The sequence below is a fragment of the Sardina pilchardus genome, chromosome 3 (genome assembly GCF_963854185.1).
Source record: "Sardina pilchardus chromosome 3, fSarPil1.1, whole genome shotgun sequence".
NCBI lineage: Eukaryota > Metazoa > Chordata > Actinopteri > Clupeiformes > Clupeidae > Sardina > Sardina pilchardus.
The window spans coordinates 23115583-23129880 of NC_084996.1; the positions used below are offsets into that span (position 1 = coordinate 23115583).

General features: G+C 44.4%; 1 protein-coding gene across 1 annotated transcript in view; it reads right to left on the bottom strand.

The window, feature by feature from the left end:
- Positions 1 to 13689, bottom strand: part of LOC134077083 (arf-GAP with dual PH domain-containing protein 1-like) — a 29445-nt gene extending 15756 nt beyond the window's left edge. The window contains exons 1-3 of the mRNA XM_062532472.1: positions 13347 to 13689; positions 3086 to 3216; positions 2017 to 2108 (exon numbers count right to left, since the gene is read on the bottom strand). Coding sequence (XP_062388456.1) covers positions 2017 to 2108; positions 3086 to 3216; positions 13347 to 13437 — 314 coding nt within the window. The 5' untranslated portion in view covers positions 13438 to 13689. The remainder of the gene's footprint in view (positions 1 to 2016; positions 2109 to 3085; positions 3217 to 13346) is intronic.
- Between the last annotated feature and the right edge of the window lie 609 nt (positions 13690 to 14298).

Genomic DNA, 14298 nt, shown 5'->3' on the forward strand with positions numbered 1-14298 from the left:
CCTCTCCCCTCTCTCCTGCTTGTCTGGAACTCTTTCAGGCAGGTTTCAGAGCCCAATATAGGACTGAAACAGCTCTCTTCAACTTCTGTATTTTTCAACAGATGGTCTATTTTTGGAAGACGAGTCTAAATGTTTATTTGAGAGCAGAAAGTCAGCCAGTGCAGTTTTAGGTAGAACCTGAAAATGCATTTACCACTCAACAGCTACATACCAGAAACAAAGTCAAAATAAATTGCTCCTTTAGCCTCTGACTTGGCTCAAAATATCATTAAACATATATTTGCCTTTGTAAGTGTAAAGAATGTGTTTTAAAACTACCTGTTTGTGCAGTGGGTGCATTACCTTCATCCTCTTATAGTCGCCACCATCTTGCAGGTTTACTAAATGCAGCACAAACTACTCTGACTGAACACAAGATGAGGAGAGTTCAGAATTCGACCTGTGCAGACTTTCTCATCTGAGTTAAGAGTTGTTCATTCCACCAACAGCTCTCTAATCTCATCGGACTGAATTTCATTTGGCATGGCAGTCTGTCGGCTTTATCAGACTCTCTATAACAGACAATAAAACATGTAAAACAACTGCTAGTATGTGTGTGTGTGTGTGTGTGTGTGCTCTTTGTAAGTTACACAGTTTCTCTGAATTGATCATCTGCAAACATGTTCACCAACCAAACACGCAATACGTTAGCATGCTCATATGTTAGCATGCAGTTTAGCACTCTTTATCAGGCCCTTCATGGGCAGGCCAAAACTATCAATGACTTCATTCAAATAACTTCATAGATTTACATGTAGCCCCCAGGTCTCTCCTATATCTGCTGGCTCTCTAGCACGTGATCACATCTCAAACACAAAGGTACCAGAGCCTGTGTGCTCGCTGCTCCACTTCTGTGGAACTAATCGCCCCTCCACATTAAAAACAGGGCCTCCATCACTGTGTCTACTGTAAAGACTACGCTCAATAAGATAGATAGATAGATAGATACTTTATTGATCCCCAAGGGGAAATTCAAGAAAGTATCTATCTATCTATCTGCTCCACTTCTGTGGAACTCATTGCCCCTCCACATTAAAAACAGGGCCTCCATCACTGTGTTTACTCTAAAGACTATGCTCAACACCCACCTTTATGTTCTGGCTTTCCCAGCCCATAATATTCTATCTGATGTCTGTTTTGTCTGTAACACTTATCCCAGTCCCACTTGTTCTCAGGTCGTTTGTTGTTGGAATTTGCCTGCTTGTTGGTAATGGTGTCTTAATCCGTATTAGAGCTGTGTTTATCTGTGCTTTATAAATCTGATTATCTGATTTCTATACTGTATACAGCACTTTGGTTGGTGAAAGCTGTGTTTAAATGTGCTGTATAAATCTGATAATATGATTATCTGATTTCTATACTGTATACAGCACTTTGGTTGGTGAAAGCTGTGTTTAAATGTGCTGTATAAATCTGATAATATGATAATCTGATTTCTATACTGTATACAGCACTTTGGTTGGTGAAAGCTGTGTTTAAATGTGCTGTATAAATCTCATAATATGATAATCTGATTTCTATACTATGTACAGCACTTTGGTCGGTGAAAGCTGTGTTTAAATGTGCTGTATGAATCTGTATGAATCCTCGCCTGAAAAGGAGTAACAGATGTAACGCTACTGCCAGTATTGGCCACTGAGTCTAGGCTCAGTCTTGCTGGAAGCAAGTCTACACATTTGTGGAACTGTGTCATTGCTATGGGCTCTCAGTTATGCAAACACCTTTCACTCACTGATTTCCTGTGCTGTAACAGTAAGCCCTACTGGATTTACTCAGTCCAGGAAGCAGTGAAGAAATATGGAGGCCTGAATTACAGGAAGCAAGAGGAGGCCCCACCCTAATTTACTCATCCAGGTCAAAGGTCAAGCCCAGTAGGATGATGACCTCACAATGACATCTGAGCACAGGGAGTGGCTGATCTAATGGAGCTCAGAGAGTGCGGAGGGGAACGAGTGGGGAGGTCAACCAGTTACTCACATGCAGTCTGTGTTGGTCGGCCTGTAGTAGAACGGAGGGATCTTCTGCTCGTACTTGGCTACAGCTGCGTTATTTCCAGCAGACGCGATGAACTTGGGGACAAAGAGGAGGAATGTGAGAAAGAGTACAAATGAGAGAGAGAGAGAGAGAGAGAGAACGAGAGCACACAATAAATGCATGCATGTGCATAAAGCTTCTGCATTTGCGTCGGTTGTTTAGGTGCATTACTTCATAAAGGTTTGTAGATGTCGTGCTGTGTAACATGTGCTAAATGTTGACTGTGTGCATGTCTTTGGGCCAACTCAACAACATACATGCATAGAGTATATATATAACTCCCTCTCTTTCCTTCTCTCTCTCTCTCTCTCTCTGTGGGTGTGGGTGTGTATGAGTGTGTGTGTGTGGGTGTGTGTGTGTGTGTGTGTGTGTGTGTGTGGGCGTACGTGCATGCATGGGTCTGAGAGAGCGAGAAAAGGAATCCAGCCTAACCACATGCACACACACACACTGAGTGTATTTCTGCCTTTTGCTTATGAGAGCAGTGCAACTAACTTACTGAGACAGGAAGGCCAACAGACATGCAAACAGACAGGCAGACAGACATGGACGATGGGCCAACAGACAAACAAGCAGATAGACAGATAGATGGACTGACAGACAGATGCACCAAGACAGACAGACAGGCAGATACATAAAACAGGCAGGCAGACAGACAGATAAGACCAACAGACAGACAGGCAGAGAACACAGACAGACATACAAACAGACAGACAGACAGGCAGAGAAGACAGACAGACATACACACAGCCAGACAGACAGACAGACAGACAAGCAGATAGATAAGACAGACAGACAGGCAGAAAAAACAGACAGACATACACACAGGCAGACAGACAGACAGACAGACGACAGACAGACAGGTAGACGGACAAGCAGACAGGCAGACAAGCAGATAGATAAGACAGACAGACATACATGCAGACAGACATACATGCAGGCAGATAAGACAGACAGGCAGGCAGATAAGACAGACAGACAGACATGCAGGTAAGTTTCCTCTTGGGCTCACCTTGACCTCGTCTGCCTCCCAGGGGTCCATGGAGACGGACTTGACGCGGCTGATCTGGGAGATGTTCCGGTGCAGGCCTGAGCAGCTGTGGCACACGAACACGCCCAGCGTGGACGACGCCCACTTGGGCTCTGAGAACACAGCAGGCGGAATCACAATCAGAATCAGAATCACAATCACAATCACAATCACAATCACAATTAGAATCACAATTAGAATCACAATTAGAATCACAATCACAATCACAATCACAATCACAATCACAATCACAATCACACAGAGACGACAGGCTCATCAAGATCTCTTAGTCCAGTGGGTTGAATACTGTACAGAATTCTTATTGACACTGACTGGACTGTAAAACTGTTTTGCTGAATACCTTCATACATAAGTCATGAGAAGTCCAGATGCACAGAGGTGATGATTATTGCTGAACAGGGTCATATACGATATGTCAAAAGTAACTGCATAGGAAAGTGAATAAATCAGACTGTGTTTTATGAAATGAGAATTTAAACCATAACTTGACACACACAGTCTGACAGCAACAAGTGATCCAGGCCCAGGACTAAAAACAGGACCCTTTGACTCACTCATAAACCAAAACCACAACCCCAGCAGTCAGATAGATAGCTAGATAGCTACTCAGTACGCACGCTATGCAAAGATATTGCAGCTCTATCTAAATGCTGCTGAAGGACACATCGCATTCAGATCAGGTGACGCTCACCTATAGCTGAGCATGCTATAGCTCATCCAGGGCTAACCTGAAAAGGGGCATCAGAGAGGCCAAGCACAACCACAAGCTAACAACTGCGGGTCACTTTAAGAACAACTCTGACCTCCAACGCATGTGGCAAGGCATCCAAGACAGACAAGACTACAAAACTACTAACTCCACTACCACCACCACCACCACCACCACTGTCACCTCCTTGCCTGATGAGCTGAACCACATCTATGGCCGCTTTGGCGGGGACAACAAGGAGGTGGCCATCAACATAGATATATATAAATGGCCATCAAGGCTGTGGTGTCTACTGATCACCAGCCTCTCACACTCTCCCCCACCTATGTGTGTGTGTGCAGCACTGAGCAGGACTACTGCACGTACTGTAAGGCTGCTGGTCCTGATGATACACACACACACACACACACTGAGCAGGACTAATGCACGTAAGCACAGACACACACACACACACGCGCGTCCTGAGGGCCTGTTCTGTGCAGCTGACTGAGCTTTGGACTGACATATTTAACCTGTCACTAGCCCAGTGTCTCTTCCTGAGGACACTGAAGACCTGTCTCCTCAGATCCTGGTGAACTTGAGGACACTAAAGACGGTCCACCTGCCTCCTCAGATCCTGGTGAACTTGAGGACACTGAAGACGGTACACCTGTCACTAGCCCAGTGTCTCTTCCTGAGGACACTAAAGACGGTCCACCTGCCTCCTCAGATCCTGGTGCACTTCTACCACTGTACCATCGAGAGCATCTTCACCAACTGTGTCACGGTTACGTACGGTACGGCAACTGCTCTGCCTCCGACTGGAAAGCACTGCAGAAGGTAGTGAAAACTGCCCAACACATCACCGGTTCCTCACTCCCCTCTATCGAGGTCATCCAGGGCAAGAGGTGCTTACGTAAGGCGCGCCGCATCAAGACCGTTCCCACTCCAACCACAGACTGTTCACGCCTCCAGGAGGTGTTACAGGTCTCTCGGGACCCAAACCAGCAGGCTCAGAGCAGGCTTCCTCCCTGCAGGCTGCGGCTACTGAACTCTAGCTCTACATCCCATAATAGTCACCCTACTAAACATTAGCTCTACACTGGACTCCCCAGTCCCCCAGATGCCTTCTTGCCTGTGCCTGTGGAGGTGTCCACGACCATGGCAACCTTGACAGGGACGACAAGGAGACACGCATTCTAGATAGATATATGAGATAGATAGATACTTTATTGATCCCCAAGGGGAAATTCAAGGTCCCAGCAGCTTAAGACACCACACACAACATACAGTACAATGTAAACAATGTAAACAGGAAAATTAAAAAGCAAATCAACAATCAACATGACTAAAGGAGCAGTAGAATACTATAGATAAGGTATGCATGAATGTACTGAGGATTGGTACTGTGATCCAGTCTGAGGTGTGTGTCAAGTTGGTAGTGCAAATAAGTCCAACAGTGCAACAGTGCAAGATTAAATTCTAGTGACCAGTAATAAATATGTACAGTACAAAATGTAAGCATAGTAATAATAATAACAGTACTAATATAAATATATGGACAATTAAAATAAACTTAACATAGTAATAATATAAGAGTTAGACATGAGGGTAGACATGTAAGCCATGCCATGTAAGTGTATAAGAGGGTGGAGGTGCAGATATACTATGCATAGAAGTCCAACTCTCCTTTTCCCTTCAGTGAAGCATTGTACAGTTGTATGGCCCTGGGTACAAATGACTTTCTCAGTCTGTCTGTTGTGCATGTCATGGAGCGTAGTCTCCAGCTGATCAAGCTCTTCTGCTGTATGATAGTGCTGTAGAGTGGATGACAGTCATTGTCCAGGATGCTGTGTAGCTTGTTCAGGGTCCTTTTGTCTGATACTGAAGTGATGCACTCCAGATCAGCTCCCACAACAGAGCCAGCCTTCCTTACCAGCCTGTCTAGTCGCCCAGCATCCCTCTTCCTAGTGCTTCCTCCCCAGCATGCCACAGCATAGAAGAGGACGCTGGCAACAACAGACTGGTAAAACATCTGCCCCTCAACAGAAACAAACTTAAGCAATAAGCCTTGAGAGGCCGTCGTTTGCACTGATTTTGGAACAGTTGAGAGGCATTGCCTTTACTGTATATATCCATATCTATTCACGGCTGAAGTGCCCTTGAGCAAGGCACCAAACCCCCCGCTGGTTGGGCAGGCAGCTCACTGCTCTGGGTTAGTGTGTGATTCACCTCACTGTATGTTCACTAATTCGGTTAAATGCAGAGAACGAATTTCCCTCACGGGATCAAAAAAGTATATATACTTATATACACTTATACTTATATTTCATTCATATTACTGCAAACCATGAACCATATCACTTTCTTTACTGTATACAACTATACTGTCTGCACTGCACTACATGTCCTATAGTGTTTACACTGCTGTCTCTGCAGTTGTACTCTGCACAATGACAGTAAAGTCTAATGGAATATAAATAAGCCCCTCTCAGACCAACGAGACACACACACCCCTGACCACACACACACACACACATGTGCTCTGTGCATGCCTTAGCTTGCTCTTGGAGCTAGAGTTTGGTTTAGGGCTAGAGCAGTGTATTGAGCAGCCGTGTGTGTGTGTGTGTGTGTGTGTGTGTGTATGTGTGTGGTGTGTGTGTATGTGTGTGTGTGTGTGTGTGTGTGTGTGTGTGTGTGTGTGTGTGTGTGTGTGTGAGTGTGTGTGTGTGTATGTGTGTGTGTGTGTGTGTGTAGTCAGTGAAATGAGGATGGAGAGATAAATAAATGTATAATGTTTCCTCTCTCAGAAATGGGAGAGGAGGATGAAGATATGAGAGTAAGACAACAGGAGAGGATCTGCCGACGCAGTGTGTGTGTGTGTTAATGGTGTTTAGTGTATGTGTGTTAACAGTGTGTGACTGTTAACTGTGTGTGTGTGTGTGTGTGTGTGTGTGTGTGTGTGCAAGAGAGGAGTTGCAGACCACAGACTGAAGTCTGTAATGAGGTCAGTGGATGACCAGAGGATGTAGAGGTGTCGGAAAGGGCTGTTGAGAATTACAACGGAAATGAGTGAAACGTGACGAAAAACAGCGCGACGCACCAACACGAAACCACAAGGCCGAGGACACGACACGTGCTGGAGTAAAACAGGAAGACGACAGAGGCGCCAGATGACACAGGAGAGAGGCGAGCAGTGGTCGCACTGTTGACAACACAGGAACACAACACGCTACACTGTGGCCTCTTCATCCATAGGCGCTAACAAGGGGGAGGAAGTGCTCAGAGAGCTGGAGAGACTTCCTTTAAAGCACTGATCGGTTTACATCACTTCCTTTAAAGCGCTGAACAGTCGACATCACTTCCTGTCAGCTCCCGATCCGATTACCAGGTGTTTTATGTGGTGGCCAATATAAAAAATTAAGGAGCTGTCACGTGTCACATAACATACGCGGTTTTGGCTACATGTTTCATCCACACATGCGGACTCTTCTGCTATACTACATCTTAACCAGGTGGGGAGTAGCCTAGCACATTTCCAGTTAACATAGACTTTGAGTGTAAGAATCACATTACGTAATCTGATTCATACTGTAGCTAACTGTGTAGACAACGCTGAATAAATCCCATAATACCTGATATTTGAGCATTTCTCATACCTGTTATATTTACTGGGACCGCATTAGCACACAACTCACTTACACAGTGTGAACTCCGGCTAATCCCCGAGTTTTAACATCTCATCACCTGTGAATTCTACACAAGATCCACACACACACACACACACACACACACACACACACACACACACACAGACACACACACACACACACACACACACACACACACACACACACACACACACACACACTCTCTCTCACACACACACACACACACACACACACAGACACTCACACACACACACACACACACACACACTAGGGGTGTAAAAAATAACCGATACATATCGATATTCGTTTTTAACCTGTAAAAGACGACTACATCGATGCATCAAGCCTCGTTTCGAATTTTTCATGACATGAATCGGTTATTGTTTCGATTTAAAAGAAACAAATCGGTTCACATTCGCAAACGTTTCTGACTTGACCGTCTCTTATGAAATACTCGATTTCCTGGCCTGGTGCGTGGCTGTGTGCATCCCAATTTTGATTTGAGAACAATGACAGCCTCTCATTGGTCAAAGATGGCATAGCCTATCACGTTCTTCTATCCATTCCAACGAAACGTGCCCTGGACGTGCCTGAAGGAATGAGATGCTATTCTTCCTCAGAAAAGATTTCTGACAACTCCGAACCTATATTCAACGCGCCGGCGAAACTTAAATCCAAAGTTTGGAAGTCGTTTGGCTTTTTCAAAAGAGAAGGTCTCTTTATATGGCTCTGGTTCTATCTCTCCCGTTGTCAAGCGGGCATATCCCACGATTCTGATTAACTTTAACTTTGAAAGATCGCTACTTTTATAGCCTACATGGCATCCAACTAGCTACAATCCACCTCCGTCATATGCTACAATGTTACTATGGTTCTGCACGTCTGTATTTCAGCTTGGATGCAACGTGACAGTTCATTTAAACTTCGCAACGAGTTTGGCGAATTAATATTCAAGTGTGATACGGGAACTACTTCAAAGGTAGCAGGTTATACGAAGTTAATGGCCACCCCATCAGCCAATCAGAGAAGAGAATTCCATTGTCGAGGGAGATAAGCAGAGAATCATTTATTCTTTTACATGAGAAAAGGCCAAGGGCAAAGCACTGCTTTATTTTCTTTTGTAACGACACCTCTTTGGTCTTTAATTTTTTATGCAACATATACAGAGATATGTGTTTCTTCTGTTTATTTCTTTATGGTGTCCTCAGTGTGTGCCATTACTAAAATATTATATGAAAAACCTCACCTTTTCACAATAAAATGTTTTGTCATGTTCATACATCAAGTTGTTTGTCCTATTGATAACCATTAACTTGATCATGTAAAATGTGCACAATTGTAAAGTGAATGTGCACAATGAAAAATAACTTTCAGAATGCTTTCGATTATTGAACCGCATCGAATTGCATCGAATCGCATCGAATTTAATCGTACCGAATCGTTTGCTATTAACATGTATCTTTTTTTGAATCGTATCGTGACAATGTATCTAGATGCGAATCGTATCGTCTTTCACATGAGAGATTCACACCCCTAACACACACACACACACACACACACACTCTCTCACACACACACACACACACACACACACACACACACACACACACACACACACACACACACACACACGCCAAACCAGAAAGACTGCATGACACAGCACAAGAGCCAACACGCCGACTGAAGTGCACACTTGAGGAGCTTGTGTGGATAATGGAGCCTTAAGAGAGGAGATCAAAGGGAAAGGCAACGATTAGCTGCTCCATTACAACTTTCAGTCCAATTCAGCTACTTGCCTCTCACAGTCCACCACCTGTTGATTGACTGTATGTGATGTGTTTAGAGCTCTATGCTTGAACGGTACTACAGTAATTTCCTGCATATAAGCCGCATTGTGTATAAGCCGCAGAACAGTGTTTTATGCAAGTTAATAAAAAACAAAACCATATTAACACCATATTAACTGCTCCCCTGCATTAACCTCATAGCAGCTCGGTATTCTCACACTCCTGAATCAGTAACAGGCCCATAAAAACAAACAGTGACTCTGTGCCAAAAACAAATTCAGCCAGTCAACTTGTGGCTTCAGTAGGTAGCAGTGTAATTTGATTGGATGGTGAGCTCAAATGTCAACCACATTCTGCCAGACCGCATTTTACGACTATTCAGAAACAATGGCAACATTTTGCCAGCTCAACACAAACACCTTTCAATTTGGTCTCCCACAACACATGCTGTTGGGTCTCTGTCTTGAGCTGCACGTAGCCTGACATGTCAGTTAAGCCACGATGTTAGGCCACAGGTTTACCAGTATTAAGATACCCTGGCCATTCTGTCAGTATGGCACTCACTTGCAGGATGTCTAGATGGCTCTCTTTATCTGAGAGAATGCACACACACACACACACACACACACACAGTTCGAAGACGGTGACCAAAAACAAATCCAGTTGCACATCATTGCACTTGTGACCACTACAGTCCACTTCTGTTGAGTAAACAGACCTACAGGTGATGGCTAATGGATGCACTGCAGACAGGACATATTCATCGCAGAACTCATTGCCACTACAGCCGATGTAGCCTGGCTAGCGCCTACCTCTTCTCAAATGAGACGTGGCCTGGCAACCAAACGTTCATTTTCTCGTATTTGAAAAGATGGTAAAATGGTAAATGGACCGCATTTATATAGCGCTTTTATCAGCTTCTGCGAGCACCCAAAGTGCTATACATATCATGCCTCACATTCACCCATTCACACACCGATGGCAGAGGCTGCCATGCAAGGCGCCAACCTGCTCATCGGGAGCACTTCGGTGTCTTGCTCAAGGACACTTCAACAGGGTCAGGAGGAGTTGGGCTCGAACCAGCAACCTTCCAGTTTCTGGACGACTCCTCTACCTCTTGAGCCACTGCCGCTGCCCAGATCCATTCATTGGGTGCCACGGATGTCTATCAAATGCGTCTGTGCATAGCTCATCATCGTCTTGCTTTCCCCCATGTTCTGTGATTGGTCCCCTATCTCAGGCAAAAATTAGGGCAGTATAGTTTCCAGACCGCCTAGCAGCGTGAATCAAATCACTGCGCAAGGCAGGATGGGAACACTCAGGCTACAGCCGATGTGTAAGCATGACATGAGAGATATGGGAGAAGCACCAGCGTGAGGGATGCGCTGGGAGGACTGAAGAGCTATGGAGCTATCAACACAACACAGGGCAATTGGGCATGCTCTCCTAAGGGGAGGGCTCTTATCATCTTATCTAATGAGTACACCAGTGTAAAGGTGGCTGGTTTGTAGCTGAGCAGTATGTAATCTTCCCTGATGCCTTCAGAGACGTGCTCTTTAGTGAGAGAGCTGGTTTGATTGATCCGAGGAGCTGCAGGTTGTGGGTTCTGAGCCTCAACAACACAACACAGGTGACATGAAGCACATGGAAGCACATGCTCTCCTAAGGGTGATGCAGGGTGATGGCTATCATAACATAACATGAGGGCTCTCATAACATAACATAGACATTACATTACATTAGATTTAGCAGATTACATTTTATTACATTATATTAACTACAGACTATATTGCAAGGGATTACAATGTCATTACATTGTCCCCAGAGCAATTTGGGGTTAAGTGCCTTGCTCAAGGGCTCAACAGTGAAAGCCGGAAATTGAACCAACAACTTTCAGGCTACTGCACGCTAGGCCAGCTCCTAAACCACTACCATCGCCGCACACACACACACACACACACACACACACACTACTACTACTACATGCTAGGCCAGCTCCCTAACCACTACACTACCACTGCCCCTGACTAGACCCCTGGCTCAGGGCAGTTTAAAGTGACTGCTCTTTGGTCGTTGTCCCTTAACATGAAGACCACGACTCAGAATTAATTTGAGCTACAATAATCTCCATGCCGATTAGACAGTGACAGGTGCAGTCTGGGGTCTCAAGGCTCAAAAGCCACTTTGACGTCAATGTGCCCGTGCACCAGCAAAACTGAACGTTGCTATGACAACAACTAAAATCTTTCAAATCTGTATGGTAGGCCTAAGCTATCCCTTCTTCATAGACTACTGTCCCTGTTCACAGTTAAACAAGATTTCAGCCATTGAGATATCTCAGTTTGAAGCCCCATCTCTGTAATAAACAAATGGAGTATCATCAGCATTCCACTAGCATCTCAATGAAGACACAGAAACTGGAACAGTTTAATAACAAGGCCATTTTAGTACCTCAGAAATAGTGGTTAACACCACATAAGGCCATTACTCGTTGTTTGCAAGGAAATATTTGCATAAGACTATACTTTTGAATGAAGCACTGGCCAGTTCTATTCAGTTTCATATTTCAGTTTCACCCTCCTCTCACTCTGCAGACAGTGGTTACAGGAACATGCTTGCTTAAAAAACGTAGGTACTTTCACCAGACTCAAGGCCTTGATGACATCACGCAGTAGGCTATTGAGAGAGGCCATTCCACACCAGGGTAGAGTCGTACCGTGCCGAACCGTGCCGTGCCGAACCGTGCCGTTACGAAAATGTTCAGAGGAAAAGGACCAATACAGAACAGGGTCCACATCTTATAGTGCAGCAGCTCAGAGGGGGGTTTAATGTCACAGGTAGACAGGTAAACAGGTAAACAGGTAGGCCTATAGTACACTGGTACGCTGCCCCTACCTGTAAACAATTTCCACCATGACGTGCCAAACTTGTTAAAAAGCATTGAAGGAAAGGAAGTGTCTTTTCTTTCCCAGAAAGTATCGTTGACAATATAACCTCTACACATTTTTATTTCATAGCTTTGCATAATAACTGGCTCATTGATTGCTTGTTTTCTGTTAGCCTACAGTTTCTCTAAAGTTTTTATAAATATGTTTCAGGCCACTTTTGGTGTCTGGCTCACTGCAAATAGGGCCTACAGTGGGCTGCCCTCCAAAACTGTACAATCATTAATTTATACAAACACTTTCCTATTCTCAATTATGGACCAAGCTACAGGTGAAACTCTGAAAATTAGATTAGAATATTGTGAAAAAGTTCATTTATCTGAACTATAGGCTACTGAACCAGTCTGAGAGGCCATCCAAAGGCTCAGGAACCCTCTGCAGGCACTTTGGATTGGCTGTTTAGAGTATGACACTTTGAGCCTACAATATTGAACCTTTCCACAATATTCCCATGGGGTCCAGACTACACATACGCTAGGCCTACTGCACAGAGGACCAGCACTCTAATTCAAATCACATCAAGGGAGCGGTAATCTAGGCAGAAGACAAGTAAAAGTCACCGTGCCAATTTGGCCCTTACATGATTCCATCGCTGCCTGAAACACTTTTTCCACTTAAGAAATGTGTCAGCTATGCAGCCATTCCTGTTTGCCCACAGCGCAGTGTAAACCAACGCCGATAACTTTGAGATAGCTGAACACAAAGGCACTGCTTGGTATCAGGGTGTGTCAGCAGAGGTAAGGCGTGAAATTCAAGATAGCCTACTTGTTTTACGAGACACACTTCCCACATGGAAATCGTATGTCCACGAATCAATGAAGTAACAGCGGCGTCTTGTCATTCTTCATAAGTTTCACTATGACTGGCTTTTATCTTTCATATTTCGTTTCTCCAACGTATAAAATGTGTAAGTCAATAACATTGGGATTACTTAAAGTTATTAAAGTTCAAGCCCAACGCTCTTGTGACCTAGCAGGTGCATCGGCCACAAGCCCTACGCCGTGAAATTCGTCACGCATGCAGATCTCTTCATTTGTGAGGTCAGGGTATTCTGGCCTCACGTTCACCTCAGTGCCGAATGGGGAAGGGAGTGCGCAATGTAAACAAACAATTAGATTAACGTTTATTTACCTGTCACGCCGCAATCTACACAGTTTCCATTTCCATCCCTTTCCAGAAGCTCCATCAAAAGCCGCCGGTTCTGCTCGGATGCTGAGTCCATGCTGACAATTCCTCCAAATGCGCCGTGCGTAAGGGGCTCTCTCCAGATCAGCAGTCGTAGGGCTGCAACTTGAATCAAATAAAATCTATTCGCTGAGCCGACTCGAGGGTTTTTGCCATTTAATTGTATCCACTCAAGCGACAAGAGAAAGCACGCAGTTTCATAAGTTAGTCTACATAACGATAAATAACCAAACCAATCAAATATGCCTCTCAAACAGCAATGTGTAGCAGTCAGGGCTGCTCGCCGCTTTCGCAGACTCTGTGCTCTGTAAAATGCATTACCTTCAGTTTCCCATCAGTCTCTGTCCGCCTTCAGTCGTAGGACAGAGACCTCAAGTGGTCATTTGCAATAAAGTTTCCTCGGTCAGTAAGAAAACTGTTGCTGTTTTATGCTTTCCACCTCCAGTATTAGTCAGAAGACCTTCAACTGGTCTGACAGACTGGAGATTAACCAGCTAATAGCAGCTTTTAGCGGTGTTCCGCAAAAAAATGCACCTTTTGCGACATCCAGCTGTCATAAATGGCGCAAAGGCAACTCAGTTGATGACGTGTTTACCTCCAGGGTGCGTGTCACTTTCAAGAATAAAAATGCCAGACGTTTTCTTAACTGGATATATAACATCTCCACTTGCTGTGGTCTACTTTGTTAGACAATAATGTTTTGATGTATTCATGTTTTGTTTTTTTTTTCTTTCTGTGTATTGTCAGTTTATTTACTATGAATTACTGTTAAATTAGTTATTGCATTATTTTTATTTGTAGGTCGCTGTGGACAAAGGCATCCACCAAATAGCCATGATCATCACCATTTAAGACTAAGTTAAATTCCCAGACTTTCTTATGACACATTACAAATACA